Below are 18,225 nucleotides of genomic sequence, written 5' to 3'. Positions count from 1 at the left end.
CTGGTTCCTATATTCTTTAATACAGCAAGTTCGCTTTCCCTTTAGAGGGAATTCCCAGCTCTTCATCATAGTCTACAGACTGATAGTCTAAGTGGCAGAAACGTATTCCCTTGTTTTATATGCATGCTTAACACCGGGCTTTACATAAAGTCCTGATACATACAATTAATGTTAACAAACAAAATGAAATATGTATTGAGGAAATTATTCCAGCAGGTAAATACTCTTTGTAGTTACTGGACACTTCATGCATAACTAATTTCATTTAATCTTTATGAAGCCCAGCCGCAAGGTGGATGGGAAGAAGACCTTAGAACGAAGGAGCAAATGGAACAGTGAGCGTGTTAGCTCTCATCGCTGAAATGAAATCCTTGACCCAAACAGGTGAGGAGTTACTCACTGAGGTCCATAGTCCTCGCTTCATTGAAACAAGACTGTTGGTGAGGCAGAATCTAAATGCAGTAGGAGATACCCACTTTCTTTATGGTGAACAGGAAGCAAAACACAGTGAAGAGCTGGGGACCGGTATAACTTTTATAGTACTAGTTCTCAGTCAACTAGTAAAGGTTGTGACCCTTTAATACAGTGACCCCCAACCATAAATTTATTTTTGTTGCTACTTCATAACTGTAATTTTGCTAATGTTATAAATCACAGTGTAAATATCTGTGTTTTCCAATGGTTAGGTGACTTCTGTGAAAGGGTCATCCAATTTCGAGGCGAGGCGCACATTGAGAATGGCTGCTGTAAGACAGTGTCTAAGTGCCTGACTCCCTCCAGCCAGGTGCTCCTACCCAAGGTTTTCACCAGCTCCTCAAATAGCTCCATAATTTAACGGATGAGGCTTTGTTTGTGGGCGCATTTCGTAGTCAAACCTTAGTAGTGAACTAAGCAATATATTACATAATATTCACTATGCTTCATTTGCTTTCTGTGCTTAATTTCAGGGTCAATCTGATAATCTGTAACACTGCATTTACACCTACATGCATCCGAGGGTGGGAACTTCTTTTTTTGTCTATTTAGAAACTCAAAATTATTGCTTTAAAGGCCCTAGGAAATTTAATTTACCAAGTAGGGTTTATTCACTAGATCATGCTGCATTTTTCTCCATGTTCTTAGGGTTCTGAAGGTGATTGCCATGCAAGCAGCCCTTAGAGACCCAGTGAATCCTTGCCCTTCCTCAGAACTACAAGTGGTTACAAGCATGAAAAGTTTCTCTTTCACAAGAGGACATCATGACCCTGTGCTAAATCTGTATCAGCTTCTTTCTCCAACTCTGAGTTTTGAAGGCTCAATTTAGCATCTAAAAGAATTGAGCCATGCTCTTCCCCTTCTGTGCCTCCTTATCAACAATGAAGAGTCGAAGAACAAGTGTTGGCTGGCAACTTCATGATGCATGACGAAGCAGAACACAGACTTGCTTCTTATCATCTAGAGGGTCTCCAAGTTATTGACAAAGCAGATATTTTTCAGCTGAATCACAAGAGGGAGAGAAACTGGCCATGTAATTCTACTTACCTCTGCCATCCAGGAATGCAGGTGACTCACACATGGCCAGCAACGCTGATAACCAAGGCTTGTCACTAATGAACACGTTATCACTCCAGTATAATGGGTTGCTTCTCCCTTCCCACAGCAAAGACACACCAAGAAGAGCAATCTTTGAATGCATCCAGAAGGCAGTAAGAGGGAGTGTTCATAAAAGTTCCAGAAGGAGCATTCTTGTAGTTTTATGTTCCCTCAGAAGGCTTTTGTGTTCTCAAGGCAAATCTGATCCTCCTGCTAGCTGTCTATTCTGGTGTTGATAGCCTTCAGGAAGGCAAGATGAACTCTAGAGCCTTCATCTCTAGAGAGCAGGAGTCAGAAACTGATGGTATGTACCTGGACCACATCCATCCAACAAGGACTGATGTTTGGCCTGCACAGTGTGCAACTGTTGAAAATGATTTGGACTACTTGCCAAAAATTAAAAGCCAAGAGATTTTTCACATCAAGAAGAAATCTGAATTTTGGCTCTTTTAATGAGAAGTCTAAATTTTGGCATCACTGGCCTGGTTTTCCACATGGCAATTGGAGTTGGGTAGACTTTGTGGCTTGTAGAACACACTTTCCCTTTGTGGGAGTCAGGGAAGGGCACGCCTCCAGGCATATGAGAATTAAGCTTGCCTCGTCAGGAAGCCCACAGGTAACTGCTTTGCCACAACTGCCACCCCCTGCTTAAGCCATCTCATTTCTGTGTGAGCCCTTCAGAGATTTAAGTTTGTGACGGCTGACAAAGCCTTTGGAGGGAGTCGCTGCCTGCAGCGTACACCTTGATGAATGAGTGCTGGCCTAGAGGAGTTTCTTTGATTTCTTGCCCATAGAGACAGAGGTTCAAGCATTTGTTTGGCAAAGCCTCTGTTTATTTTTGAAAAGAAAGCTTCACAGTAGTGTAGAAATCACATTCACTGGAAGGGCTGCATACTGTCATCATGGTCCATGTAACTTCCAAACTCTTCCTTCCTACCCTGTGCTAACTTTGTTCTCTTTGTCAGCCTCTGGGAGAGATATATGAGTAGATCATAGAAATTTCTCCAGGATGGCAGAGGAATGTGATTCTCATAACACCCAAGGTTTGAGACAGACCCCATGAGCCTTCTTTGAATGAGCAACTTGCAGGATCTATCTCTGCTGCCAGTTTGCTGTAGGAGTGATACAATGAAATGAACAGGAGACTGTCAGACGGCTTACAGAGCAATTCAGAACCAACATGGCCATGTCGTAGCTAGGAGTCCACTTTGGCAGAGTGGATTCAGATTGGGATAGAACCCCAGTACTATTTACTAGTTACAGTGACACGGGCAATCCACATGACTTGGGCCCTCAGACAAAAACCGGTTAGTTCCTGTAGCTAATGATTCTGGACCAGTGTGTTCAACTACAGGTCAAAAATTAAAATAATGCTTAAGCATTAAAATTTATAAACACTTTTGTTTTTACATGCTAAACAATTTGGTATAACAATTTTTGTGTGAACTGTATGACTTACTAGGGCTTGAGAAACAGCTCAACAGTTAAGGGTGCTTACTGTTCTTGCAAAGGGCCCAGGTTCAGTTCCCAGCACCCACAATAGGCTGCTCGCAAACACATGTGACTTCTGCTCCAGGGGATCCACTGCCTCCCCAGGCACTTGCAGACATGTGGCGGTATAATCCAACACAGATGCACATACATACAGGCAAATAAAAACAAATAAATATTCTTTAAAGAGTGTGTGTTGTGTTTAGGTAATAACAATCTAGAAAGAATTTAAACTATACTCGAGTAAGCACGTAAGTTAGGTGCAGATGAGTATGCCGTTTTATGACACTCTTGAATTTTGGTACCCAGGAGACAGAGGGTCTGAGAGTGTTCTCCACAGGTCTGAGAGACACAGTATCTTTGTATTTAAATAAGAACACAATCAATGTTTAAAAATCTCTGGAGTCCCGCCTCTTTACCTTACCAGCTGGAATAAATTAACCACAAACATCTCAAGTTCACACTCTATTAAGATGGAAGAAAACTAGTGTTTTCCCAATAGGATTCTCAGTGAGGTCACGCCCGTACTAGGCACATAAAATTGCTAGACATTGGTGTGCTCAGGCTGAAGTCAAGGAAACTATAAAAAATAATATTTGTTCTTTCCTTTCCTTCTTGTGTGTTACTGCACAAAGTGTTTAAGAATTTCAGCAAACGAAAGGGTGTAAATGTTGCTTTGCTCTACAAATACTTAACAAATTGATTTTTACAATGGAAAGTACATAAATATATAACATCAAACTGTTTGCTAAAGGTGTGACTTCTTAATTGCGGCAGTTTGTATGCAGAGTTAAAAATATAATTTTTGAGTTTCAAATACTCCAAGAGAATGCAATAGTTAAAATGAAGACTGAAGGGCCTCCAGGAGTGTGAGGTTTCTGCCTGTCCCCTTTAGGAATGAGTCGCTGGCTGCAGAATTCTTTATCTGGACACCCAGATCAAGCAGCACACAAAGGTCGCAATGCCAATTTCATTGACAGTGTGCTTTGCAGCGCTGGAGTCATGGGTTTTAGGGAAGGACTCGTGGTTGCTATGGAACTGTTAATAATGATTGCTGCCTGCACCTCCATTCTTCATACTCCCAATCTCCAATATAAAATCACTTAGATTTGGGCTGTAGGGCAGTAAACAAACGTTGGAGCAGGAATTAACTGGGCTCAGGCATTAGTGTCTTAATGTAGGAAATGACTTTCATTATAACCTTTCCTTAACACTGGCAGCTTGGCTGTGAGGGAGCCTCTAGTTTTCTTCTAGTGGGTGGAAGCAGATGAAGCCCAAACTTCACAGGGGATGGGCACTGCTAGAGTGGAGGCTTTCAGCAGAAAAGTAGTCCTGGAAAAACCTGGATTTATGCAGAAATAATTTTTATCACCAGTCTATTTTTACTTTCATGTATAAAAGGAACTGGTCTAATTAATCAAACATTGGTTTCTTAAGTCAGAGGAAGACATTCCTGGCGAACTCTACAAATTTAAAAGAAATAAATCTTGTAGAAAAATAACATTTTTGCTAGATTTTTTTGTGAGATTTGTGATCCATGGAATAAATGCTTCTAACTCCCAAGTCATGTGTCTGTGATTCAGATCTCAGTCCTTATTAATGTGGAACTGATTGAGTTCTTGAGCTCTAGGCACATAAAGTTAGGGATGGTTTATTGTATGGGTGGGTAGAGGACATATCTAATTTGGGGCTTCACAGCCTCACCAGTATGCAAATAATTCAACAATAACACAGAACAAATAGGTTCTGTCTCAGCAACTGCTGCTTGCTCTGGTCCCTATGGTATGTGTTTCTCAACAATTATCTGGCCTAATTCTCTGTTTCATTGCTTGGTATTTTAAAGCTTCCACTGTGGAACATAGAATAAATGTGATTGTTCTATAAAACTTAAGATGTTTGCATGCAGCTCCCACTGACAAGCATCTAGTGTGTAGGAATAAATGAGTTTGTTTGTTTGTTTGTTGTTTGTTTTTGCCATGGGAGGTAGATATGTTTCATGGATCCATGGATCTGCCAACTCCTCAGGCACAGTAAGTGACGCTCTATAGAAGAACAGCAAGCATGCTTCAGGTGCTATGTAAAGGAGACTATTTTGTCTATGGTCTGCAGTGGACAAAGTGGATCTGAGCAAACACAGTGCTTGCATAGCTCAATAGACTGAGGCTTGGGAGACTGTTGAAAGCCTTGTTAAGACCTAGTGCAACACTCTCAAATGCAGACCCAGCTATCAAATTAACCAAGTTGCTGCAAAGAATTCAGATGCTATAGAGCTGGCAAGGTGATGTCAAGAAAGCTAAACTTGAAGGATGAGTGTTGGATTTCTAAATGAGATCAAGAGGGAAAAGAAAGCAGAGTTAATAGGGGAAATCAAGACTGAAACAATCAACGTTACCATTACATTCTGAGGAACATTTTAAAATCAGTTCCTGCTGCCTGTAAGATTGTTTTGCCAAACAAACTGACATTGTTCTATTCTTCTTATTTTTTGTTTATTTAATCTTCTTTCACACAGGCTTTGTTAGTTCAACAATTCAGGATTTGTGGTTACATTTATTACAAAATAGAAACATAGCTGACAAGGTTATACCATCAACACACTTTACTCATCTCTTTTCTTGAAGACAGAACACAGCTTGTGACCGCTGCTTGGGTCACCTCTACTTGTAAGATCACATGTCCTGCACAGTAAGTAGAGAATTCGAACTCTGGCCCTCCTGTATTTAGACTGTAATTTAACAAAACATTGACATTTTGTAATGAAAAACAGGTAGAGTAACTTTTAGTATGTTAGAAAGAATGGACATACACAACATAAAAATATTAGCATCCTTTTATAAGCTAAAAAGGTTAGAATTCTGTGAAATTAATAGATAAATAAAATATTATCTGGAATAAAATAATCATTATGTGTAAAAAAAGGAAAAACAGCATTTTACCCTTCTTAATTATGTAGGTTTGAACACCTTATAAACCTATATCATACCTGGAGTGGAAAGTTTACTTCAAAGTGAAAAATTTAAAAATTTAAAGAATTTAAAGGATCATGTGACTGATCTTCCCAAAAAACAGTACACACTATTGATTTCAGACTTACACTTATTCCAATGTTAAAGAGAGAATATCCTTTTGAACTTTTTTCACAGAAAGATGTGCACTACCATTTCTTGAATAAGAAGAACCACAGCTTTTATACCAGAATATCTAGTTATAGTATTTAATCCCAGACTATGAAAACATTGGGAAGAAAAGACATATTCTTGTGAGATGTATGGAGTTCTTTAGTCTTGTTACTTAAAGAGCAAAATAGATTTAAAATGTCAATTTTTCACTTTTTAGGTGCATTCTTATTCCCTCTTTGTTGTCATTCTTTTTGCCATTCTTTGTCTAACATTTCTTTCATTTTCCAGCCTTAGTTCTCATGCCATTAGCTGCCCATCACAGCCTTTCATTTCCCCCACTTGCAATAAACAATTGTTTCTATAAGAGAATAATCAGCTAAGCGTTCTGCTTTACTTTTGTAAATATTTTCTTCTTAAAATATGGAGTTACGTCCTCAGCTTACATAGTTATATGTATCCTATATTACATATTTGAGGAATAATCATTCACAGAATACAGTAAGAATTCACTACGCTACTGCTACATTATTTAGCAAGCTGACAGAATGACCATAAAAATAGATGTCATTTTATGACTACTATTGGAAATGTCCTCTAGTTTTTTTTTTTTTTTTTTCTGAATAGGCCAAATAGATTGGTAATTTTTTTTCAACTGCTTTGTTTCTTTCTTCTTGGAAAATTTTACAGAAATAGAACCTAGGTGCAAATTAGAAGTGTAATTCCTGGCAGTTTGTTTCCGTGATCCCATGTGTATCTGAGGCTGCTGGATGGCCAGTGGACTAAGGCCTAGGCAGTCACAGTGGAGAGCATGTAGAGATGAAGAGGTGCAGAGATGGCTTCCCGGACGCGGATGCCCCCGGGTTCTGCCTCTGGCCCAGTGTTCTGGCCGCACACTCAAGCGGTCTGGTCCACACGCAGCACCGCCGGCTGAACCTGCTCAGCGCTGGATTCCTCCATCTCCTCCGACTTAAGCATGTAGCCACTCTCATAGCGAACCTGTTGTGCCTGCTGCAGGGCCACCGATTCTTCTTCTTCATCTTCCACAATGGTCAGATCAGCGTTGCTGTCCACACCGGAGTTGTTTCCTCTCAGAGCTGGCTTCTCAGCATCTTCTGCGCTGCCCTCCGCCAGGCCGCTGTGGAGAGATGCTTCAGAAAGACCCTCTGCGAACGAGCCCTCCTCATGGTCATTCTGCATCTGATCTTCTAACTTGGTCTCATTTTCCACGGAGCTTTCTCCCTCCCGGACTTTCTTCCGACCAAAAGAGAGAGGAGAAACCTTGAAGGGGGAGCTTTTCCCTGAAGATGCTTTTTGGTTATTGGATGTGAGTGACTTCTTAATTTTTTCTCTCCTCTCAGCAGATACGATCTTTGTCCCCAGCTTGTTCATCTTTTTCTCGATGTTCTGGCGAGAAAACGCTTTCTTGAGGCTATCCACTTTCCTGAGGCTGGATCTTTTTATTTTTTCTGCCCTGCTCTCTTCCATCTTTTCCTCTGCACTGTCTTCCAGGCCTTCCTCATCACGGGGCAATTCGTCATCGGAGGAGAGGTCCACGTTGTGCAGAGTTTCCTCCAGGGACTTGTTCTCACCAGCAAGGTCCTTCTGGGCAGGGCTGGGAAGCGGCTCCTTCACAAACACACTGGCAGGGATCTCACTTTCTTCCTGAAACGAAGGGCAGTGTAGGTTTATGATAGCAGCACATTTCACAAATAGTCCTCCACTGCTGTAATCTGGGTTTGTGTTCTGGGCAGTGGAAACGATAGAAGCACAGCATGGCTTTATAGAGCAGGAAGCATTCGTTCTAATTTGGGTCCCTTCAGTCACCTTGGGCTGGATAAGGCCAAGGCCTGCCAGGGGGAAGACAGTGAGGGGAACTGGCAAGGGCACACACTATCAGTGACAGGCAGAGGGAAGTGGCCTGACTCATACAGGCCAGGAAACTGCCCAGATAAAGGAGATATAGTAAGCTATATCACTGTGAACCCAGAGCCCTCTCCTACCTTCCTTTGGGTCAGGGGAATAGCTTCTGTCAAAATCCAACTACAAAAGAGCCCAAAGGTCAAGCTGGAAAACACACAAGAAGTCAGAAAAGAACACTGGAGTCCTTCAGTGAAGAGCAGGGCAGAAACCTTGATTAGGTCCCTTCTTCCTCCACTGTGCATTAGAGGGGATGGTTGGATTAACCAGAACACACACACACACACACACACACACACACACACACACACACACACTCAGACACACACGAACTTTGCATAACATAAATGAAGCTTAGTGGCTCAGGGTGTGGTTTGTGGCAATCAGTAAGGGATCACGAGGAGGCGAAATGAATGGCCAGGCATAACATCAAGCCTCTAGTATGAAGTATCGTCTCTGGGTAACAAAGCTTTGGCCTCACCTCCAGGTAAGAGCGAGGAGAGAAGCTGGAGAACCTTCCGTCTTCAGGCTCCCCACCACACCCTGCCTCCAGCTTCTCACATATGCAACGTGGCCTCCTATAGAATTTCAGGGAATGGTAGAGCCAGAAAATTTGTCTCCAAGATACAAGGCTGCTTGCTGAGAGATTTGAATGCAGATTTGGGCCACATAGTATAACAGCACCTTTGAGTTCTAAGTATTCTTTTTTTTTTTTTTCCACTGTTACATGAGAATTCATTATCACAGTACTCACATGTTTCCCATCCACAATAATAGCACAAGATGGAGGACTGTGGCAGAGGCATTAGAGTGTCTTTGTACTGCTAAAAGGCTGTGTGGCTTCAACAAATCTCCTTGAGTTAATCTCCTTGGGTTCCTGTTCCTTCCAAATACAAACCAGAGGATTTGACCTAGATTAGAAGCTTTCAAAATGCACCCTCGGGGCCACCATCAGGGCTTCAAGAGTGTAAGCAGGGCAGGGGTGCAAACTCCTTCCACCTATGCTGTGGCCAGAGCCTCTAGGTGACCACAGTGCATCTTAGTCAGCCCAGCATACTTGGAAGTTGAAAAAAAATAACTACAGTCGGTGGCTTTAACGGTCTGTTTGTCCTGCCTGGTGGCGATCTGTCTTTCACAGTGCTAGAAGGTGTTATGCAGGCTGCTCTGAGAGAGACAACACATCAGTCATCTCACACAGTACTAGAACCTTCATCTTGTAACACCAACCTGCCAGACAAGCAGCGGTTGCTGGTACAATAGTGGTATGGCTGTTACAGGGGTAGCTAACTGCTTTCTGATTGGATTTGGGGCCTCCTTCACAGGAAGGGACTTTATTCCTGGTTCTGTAATCCTGGTCAAAGCCCATGGCCCGGGATATCGTAGTCCCTAGTATTCTGCTATTATTATTTTGCTATATGATCATGACGTCAAAGCAGCCTTTAAATATTGCTGTTTGTCATCATAGACCAGGGCCATTCTGACCCTTAGTCACAGAAGCTTCTCTTTGCAGTGCGCAGCAGTCGATAGAAAGATCCTTAACTGGTCATAGCACTGAGAATAAGTGACCGTGCCCAGCTCCAAATGGGCGTCTGTAGCAGTCCTCCTTCATTCCTGAAGGGTTGGGGACACTGAGGAAAATGGGTGGAAAGAATGTACATGCTAGAGGGTAGGACAGGAGGAGTGTGTGAAATTCTCTCTTCTGTGCATGTCATAGCTACCCCAAACACGAACTCACAGCAACTGGGGTTATCTGCACAAGACCTGCAAAAATAAGCTTATCCCAAACTTCAGCATAGCGGGTATACATGATCTCCCAGGCGCCACTCGTTAAGTGAGGAGCTATTGGGAGGGCATAATTCCCAGGAGTCCTTTGGGGTGTGGACTTTCGGAGAGAACAGCTTGATACTCCTTTGAGCACTTGAAGTTGCTTCTGATCCACTGCCTTAGACTTCCTAGAAGGATTTTTGTTTTTCCTTGCCATGGTGCCTCAACACTTGAAGCTTAGCAACTGCTTATTAAATGAACACATTGGGTAAGACGGCTTTCTAAGAGGGTTGTGAGGGCGCCTGCAGTGTAGAACACTCCATGTGGGGCAGGCTGGGGGGATGTAGGAGAATGGGCCTTCTCAGCTCTGTCTGGAAGGAAGTTTGCCAAATGCTGGTAGCACTGACGAAACTAGAGAAGCCAAGGCCTGAGGGGAACTGAGCTCTCCCTCTGAAAGAAGGATTTTGTTTTGGGGCGATGGATGAATACTTCAAAGAGGGGTGCACTTACAGAAGTAGTAGTCAGGGCTCTGATGTCTAGTCCTGAAGCAGAATTTCTCCTGGGGTTTGATTAAGAGCGTTGAGGAGATTTGGCAGTTGTTGCTGGCAGGGAAGGATAAAACCAAGAGCTCAGTGAAATGTTATTAAAAGTCCTCAGTGAGGAAAGAAGGACTTCAGGCAGAACTCTGTGAAAACTGAGCCTTAAGGCACGTTGTCTATACCGTAAGCCCTCAGGGTAATCAACAGTTGTAGATTGTCTATACCACAAGCTCTCAGCGTAATCAACAGTTGTAGACCAGATAACATTCCCTTCTTCAATTTTAACAGGAGGGAGAATTAAAATAAATTTCAGCTTTTCTTAAATGTAAATTTTATTACCAAAGAGAAGCTACTGCTGAGTCTTGTGTCTCTTTTATCTCCCTTATCGTGAATCCTTTGAGGAGAGTGATTAGGAAGAGAATTGGAATACCTGTGGTAGATCCAGGCAGCATGTGGGGGTGGGGTACTGAAGGAAGATGAAAACCCAGTTGAACTCTTTTGTGAAATTCGAAAATGTACAGGAAAATTTACATGAGAGTTCTAGGATGCCAATTATGGGATTAACCCGGCAGGAGCAGAGGTAATCCAGAATGAGTTGGATGTGTCTTTATGCAACTAGAAACTACTTTGCAGTGTCCTTTTGGCTAGCCGCAGTGCTCTGCTGTCATTTTAATTACCCAGGCTATATTTTATGTCCTGTCTCCTGGACAGTACGTGTATCTTGTGGCTTCTTTTGGCATCTTCTTTGAAGGCAATCCTTTTCCTTTTGCATAGGAGTTTATAAATCCCGAGCACATAGTTTTTCCTTCCTTCCTTCCTTCCTTCCTTCCTTCCTTCCTTCCTTCCTTCCTTCCTTCCTTCCTTCCTTTCTTTCTTTCTTTCTTTCTTTCTTTCTTTCTTTCTTTCTTTCCTTCTTCCTTTCAAAACATTTGTTTAGAATCAGAAAAATACAATTCCCCTTTTTCCAAGTTGCTACCTTATACAAGCATACAAAGCGTGATGTTCAGTGGTGGGAATTCTGTGTGACTAGGATCCACTGGAGCTACCCTCTCACCGGCGCACACTGTATGCTATGCAATTCTCTTACACACTTTAATGAACACTTTTTACTCCTCTTGTCTACAAGCGAGGTGAAACTTCTGTGTTCAACCTTCACTAGTAATGCCCGTGACCTGCTTTCTCTTACAGATTTCTGGACTGACAGCTATTTTAAGGGTGAAGCTAGGTCCACAGCCATACTTCTGCTGCAGCTTGCTCCTGCTGCCCTGTCCTCTGCGTGGGATATGCGACTCCCTGAAATGGCACAGAGGGCTCTTGCGGTTGACTTCCTTGGGCAGCGCCAGCTAGGAGAAGCCCCTAGCTGGGAGCAGCTGGTCATTGTCCTCCGTTTTTAAACAGTTTCTCAGCCGCCGCTGATGTAGGTGTTCCTGGTTCTGACCTTTCACAAGGACCCTTAGCAGGCTTCCAAAGGAAGAGAAAATCAAGTAGTAAACTTCTAACATCAATGACGGGGGTACCTGTAGCACACGGGAGAAAGGCCTGGAACAGGCGCTGAGAAGTAGCATTTTTCCTTGCACTTCTGCTTGTTTGCTACTTATATTGATTCTTGTAAACTAATAGTCCCAGTCGTGCATGTAAATATCGATGCAGAAAAGCCCGCCAGCCTGCTGGACACTTCTTGGTCTTAGGTTGGATGATACAAGTCTCGGCACATACACATATGCAAAATTAGAAACAAGAGGCTCCCTGACCAGCATTAGGAACGAAAGTCAACGTTAAGTCATTTAAAAGCCCCACTAAGGAGAGAGATGCCAGCTGTTGGCTTTCCTGTCACTCATCTCTCATTCCTGTTGTTAGACAAAAATAACAGGGACGCGGTGGCATCCTGCTGGGATGTGAAGAGCATAAATTTGTGTCCATGGAATATTTTATCCAATAATCTCTAAATAGTAGTTATTAAAATGAAACTATGCCACCTGACACTGTGATTTATAGGTCTCCTTGACACATTGATGGTTTCTCCAGTTTGTGTTTCTGAGGTATAGATTGCCAACTGGATAAAGCCATTGATTAGAACTGCACCCACAGGGTGGCTGTCGGAGAAATCAGCAAGTCATAAGAATAAAATGCATTAGTTATAATCCCTGGGCAGTCTTTCACGTTCTGGAGGATTTAAAAGTCTCATTATTTTTAGTGTTATCAAGGGTTCATGTTTTTTTTGTTTGTTTGTTTGTTTGTTTGTTTTTTGGTTTTTTAAAGATCATGTTGGTTAGGAGTTCTTTGTCATACACGAAAATATAAAAACAAAACAAAAACCAAACCACACTGAATTATTTAAAAGCTGATCTAGTAAAACTCATACCCATGAATCTTAGCACAGTGAGATTATAGTTTTTATTTTTATCTGATTCATCATTACATCCTATAAGTTCTCTTATCAATGAAACGAGACCTTGACAGTCATTTTCTTTTTCAGAGCCTATGTTTCTTTCATATAAAATAATGTTAAATTAAATGATTGTTAAGAGGTCTCCCAGATAAAAAAATATTTGATTATGTTTGATATTCCACAAAAAGAAAAAGCTACTCACAGAAATAATACCATGGTATGCCCATTCATACCAAATACCCATTCACACCAAATGTATTTAATTCCAGACAGGAATAAAAACTACTATATATATATATATATATATTATAGTATTTCATGTAAAGGTATCTTTGATTACCCATAATCCCATTTCTTTCCAGTCCATACCAATTGAACAGCTTTTAGAGCAATGATTTTGGATAAAGTGCTGTCTTTAAACTAATCGATATAAACACCCTCAGGAGATCTAGTTTTTGCATACTTCTAAAATTCTGATGATAGTGAAGGAGCTCCAATGATGAATGTTTATAGACTGAATTTCCCACAAATGTCTGTGCTACAAATATGTAACCGCTCTCTGCTTTGTTCATCCAATTTCACAACTCAATGTAGATGAAAGTGCAAGCTGTCCATGCGTGTTCTCAGTTTGTCCCCTGGTTTTGAAATTATTTCCAAACTGCTTTTTCAAATAATCATTCCTCGAGCCGTCTGAGGACATAGTGACAGCTCACCGCCTGGGCCAGTTACGGTGACGTTTCTGAAGCCTCTTTAACAAGCAGAAAGACTTTCCTCTTAGCTCTACGTTACAGCTTCAGTTTTTAGCAAAAGATAGACATGCTTACAAGAAAAGTGTTAAGCTTGGTATTTCTTTAGTATTAATATTTTTCTTTTCTTTTCTTTTCTTTCTTTCTTTCTTTCTTTTTTTTTTTTTTTTTTTTTTTTTTTTTTTTTTTTTTTTTTTTTTTAGTTTTCAGGACATGGTTTCTCTGCGTAGCCTTGGCTGTCCTGGAACTCCCTCTGTTGACTGGGCTAGCTTTGAACCTAGAGGTCTGCCTATGTCTGCCTACTGAGTGCCGGGGGTTAAAGGTGTGCACCACCACCACCACATGGTTTATTTCAGTCATCAGTGCCCATAAGTCTTACCTTATTTTGCTGGTTTTTGTCTCAGGATTTGGAATTCAAATATTATATTAAACTATTGCCATTTTTTTAAATTGCTGAATTCAACTAGAATTTCCAAGATATATCATTGTTCAAGGAGGTGGGAGGGTATGGTTATGGTTTCTCCAGTTTTTAGATACTGATGGTTGTAATTTGAAGTAATCACTAAGGGATTAGATGCTTAATAGCTACAATAGTGGTGTGAAGCTCAGCAAAGATTTCAATAAATAAAATGACATGTTTTAAGTAGCACAGATTTAAAATAAAGCAAGGAATTAAAAGACTAAATGCATAAGTATCTTACAAATCATCTTACATACATACAAACACACACACATTCATATACTCACACACTCTCAAACGCAGATACAATCACACACATACACACAGATATACACACACAAACACACAAGCAGATACATACACTCAGAGGTAGATTTGGGATGGTGTAACAGGATTCTACAAACTGTAAGCATAGATCTTTTCAATGTTACAGTGCCAAATATACCCAAGGCAAGGGACAGATTTTCTTTTTAAACATTCCTCTTATTTTCAAATTTTGTTTTGCCCTAAACAAAAAAGGTAATAATTTAGTAAGGAAAATTGCATTACAGGCTTCAAGTGTACTAAAAATGACAGTTTCTTAAAAGGCACAAAGTGGTACCAGCATAGATATGACATACACTTTCTCTGGTGGTCTGGAATAGTCCCCTTCTGCCATACCATGAAGTATGTACTCATACTAGAAGGGTCTATTCAGAGTAGGTATTTTGGGGTGAGTCCTTTGCTCTGATGGATTCTGACATGATAATAGTCGTATAATGTGTGTGTGTGCGCGTGTATATGTGTGCGCTAGTAAGTCTCAACCAAAAAGGGACAAACAAAGCTATTTCAAGATCCTCAGAAGGGTGAGGCCAGTTTTGGCCCCAAGAACAGTATTTCTAAACCAAAAGAAGTGGAGCATCCCATCTAATGCCTGCATTTCAGACTTGCAGACTCACAGATACTGCTCTGTGAGCACTTCCACCATGCCAGTCTGTAAGAGTCATTTTACATATGTCACTTTCTTTATTCCTCAATTGTGGGAGAGCTATGACCCAGGCAGTGCTGGTGTCTGAAAGCACATATTCTGAGACCAATTAAATGTGGCCTTGAATGCCAACTTTGCCACTCATGTGCTAAACAACTTCAGACAAGCTGAAAGCATGTATGAATCTCAGGATCTTCACCGGTAAATTGAGAATAGGGAAGAAAGCACGGAGAACAGGGCAAGGTCGTGTATCTTACAGAGAACTGGGCTTAGTGGTACATGCTGGGCTTATCAAGAGCTCAGCAGTGTCTGTGTAACGATTTGTCTTCCCATTCACTATTCTGGAGTATACTTTAATAAAAATTATTGTTTCACCGTTAGCATAGTTGATATCCTATTAAAAAAAAAAAACCTCTGTACTTTAAGAAAGAAAAGAGACAAAACTGCAGTTACATTCTCTTTTTCAAATTACCATGTGTGTCTTCAGAGTCGAGGTTCTAACTCCCTTTAGCTAGCAGAGGTCCTCCTCTGGGTAAAGAAAGGTCTAGTCACTTGCCTGAAGCTCCCTGCCTTCTAAACTGCTCTTCACAGCCTTGTCAGGGGTGCTTTGTAATGGGCTGAGAACAGCCTGCCCACTTTGTTCATATTCCCTTTGTTTCTGTTTTGTTCTTGAGCACACCTGTTTCAGCATTTCCTCATGATGTGGAGAATTCTTACTATTTCTGGTGCAATATCACACTTGTCAATCCAGTGCAACAAAACAAGTGACTTTGTCAGTCCCTCATCAACAGCATACGCCTTTAAGTTCCCCAAATGTCAGATTCACGGTTCTCTTGAATATTTAGTCACTTCCCCCAATCCTTCCTCCTCACTTATCTCCTCCATCCTTCTTACTCAAACCTGTAGCACATTAATATCAAAACAAAAAACACAACCTAAAAATCCTAATTTTCCTTGACTAGGCAAAGGCTTTCCTTCCCTTTTGAATGATGATGAGATACAGTTTCTCTGATTCTTACTGAAAGGATGGAAGTTTCTTTTGACAGGCCTGTCTATGTTCTGGTTTGTTTGGAAATCACTATTAGTTTAGAAATGTCTTGAGAGCTAAGGCTTCCAGGGTCTTAGGCTAATAAAGGCAGGATCTCAGATGGCTGACCACATCTCCTTCCAGTTCAGCTGCTTCCTGGAAAGCCATTGCATCTGCATTAAAAGCCTAAAAGTTTCCCAACTGCAAAAGCCTGTGAGATAAAGGAGCATCGGCTGTCTGAACCTCCCAGCACTCAAGTGCAATTTGGGGAGGACACAAAGGCAGCCAAACGAGTCTTCCCTTTTATGGTGATAGGCAGGCCGGTGTTCTAACTTGGCAGAGTCGATTCATTAGGAAAAAGAAGGCTCCTTCGGTTTAAATTCCAGTTTCTAAATGTCTTTTGGGAGATGAAGGCTCTCCCTGTATGCTTTCACAATCTGTTGGTTATAGCCTCTCCCCTCCATGGCTTTGAAATCCTCTCCTATTCACATGGTCACAAGGAGACAGCCCCGAGGCAGGATGGCAGTGCTTCCTGGGGTCTGGGCTGGCTCACTGCCACCCACGGAAGGGCTTCCAGCACTAGGCAGGGCAGCCCTGGGATTCACAGATGCCCACCGCTCGGCGGAACAACAGCCCCACGCAACCTTCCTGTCCCCAAATAGCCTTTGCTACATTAATTGCATCATTGATCCATTAAAAAATTAAGTAGCCTTTTCATGCCAAGGCAACTACTTGAAGGAGAAGATATTTAAGGCCGGTCTTTGTGACGACCACTGATAACACTTCTTTGATTTCACTTTAGAGTTATGTCCTCCTGAGCAAAGAGGGGCAGATCTTGCATGTTTGTAAAGATTTATACTTTGCTTCCCACTTTTAATGCATCACTTGCTAGGAAAGAACTGGAGATTGCTTTGACAAAAGATGTCTTAAAGAACAAGTCTAGTTCAACTTTCCATTCGGTTAGTTTCCAAAACAGCAGGGGCCTTTGGAAAAAGGGATAACTTAAAGGTTACGTGCATGCAGTCTTGGTTAGAGCCAAAGAAAACAAATCCTTTCCATAAGTTAACCTTGCTTCCACTAAGAGTTAATAAACAGCCATGGAATTAATTTGCCCTGTCCAGCTAACAGCTGCAGCCACAGCCCCAAGTTCCTAATGAAAAGAGACAAATGGATTTGACTGGAGTGGGTGCCTGCACCTGCTCAGGTTCCCACCGTTAACCAAGTGCATCTAGGTGTTCACTAACAAATGTCCCCAGCCTGTCAGGCCCACAGGCGTTTGCCTGAGGGATGGGGGAGATTCCAGCCCTGTGGGCACCGTTCACAATGGCCTGCAGCAGGCAGCTAGAGGACAATGCTTTGTGTGTGAGATGCTTGACTAGCAGGACAGACGGGAAGATAGCCCTGAGAGCTCGAGGACTGAGATCACGTATGTGCAGGGGTCCCCTGGGGACACTGACCTGGAAGATGAGCACTTTGAAGTGGTTGCGTCGGAGGAGCTGGGCATGGTTGCTCTCCAGCCTCTTCACCTGGACACACTGCCTCTCCAGGCGCTCCCGGACTGCGCGCGTGTGAGCGCTGACCTTGCGAGACTTCTCCAGCAGCTTGCTCACCGTGTTGCTGGTGGAGGCCTGGTACTTGGAGAGCTTGGTGAGGTCGTTCTGGATGCCCTTCACTGAGCCCTCCAGGTTGATCTGCCGCTGCTCCATGTTGTGCTGGTTCTCCCTCACAGCGTCCAGCATGTTGACCAGCTTATCCAGGAGCGTGTGCACGGTGACAGCATTCACTTGCGAGTTGTCTCGGATGGCTTCGTCTGTGGAGCCCAGGTTCAGGCTGGGGCTCGGTGTGGAGGAAGGCATTGGGCTGGGGCTGGATGGCTTCTCCTGGTGCATGTCAGTATTTGGGTGCCGGAACTTTTCTGCTTGTGCAGCGTCCTCTCCCATGGTTGGCCAGATGGGAACCTACTCCCCTGCTAGAAGCTTCTTGCTCAGGCAAAAAGTGGGCTGTGGTGAAGAGCTCAGGAGGCCTGTTGGTCTGAACTCAGCACTACTCCCTAGGGCTAGCAGAGGTTCAGACAGGGAATAACTGGCTAAGCTGATCAGGAAACTGCATTCCAGCTGCTCTTAAAGGCCCTGCTCCACCCAGTGGGAGGCAAGGGTTAGCAGATCCACTCAGGGTTCAGTGACAAGCACACACTTCCTAACCACGCTCCCCACAAGCCGGGGCTCTTTGCCGCA

General features: G+C 42.5%; 1 protein-coding gene across 1 annotated transcript; it reads right to left on the bottom strand.

The window, feature by feature from the left end:
- Positions 1 to 5,533: 5,533 nt before the first annotated feature.
- Positions 5,534 to 18,225, bottom strand: Cavin2 (caveolae associated protein 2). Its single transcript, XM_055617095.1, has 2 exons — positions 17,449 to 18,225; positions 5,534 to 7,844 (listed from the first exon to the last, which is right to left on the bottom strand). The coding sequence occupies exons 1-2, from the start codon at positions 17,929 to 17,931 to the stop codon at positions 7,077 to 7,079; spliced, it is 1,251 nt and encodes a 416-aa protein (XP_055473070.1). The 5' UTR covers positions 17,932 to 18,225; the 3' UTR covers positions 5,534 to 7,076.

This window comes from Psammomys obesus, unplaced genomic scaffold, assembly GCF_907164565.1.
Source record: "Psammomys obesus unplaced genomic scaffold, mPsaObe1.curated_primary_1811, whole genome shotgun sequence".
Classification (NCBI taxonomy): Eukaryota; Metazoa; Chordata; class Mammalia; order Rodentia; family Muridae; genus Psammomys; species Psammomys obesus.
This window is presented reverse-complemented; position numbering and strand designations above follow the sequence as displayed.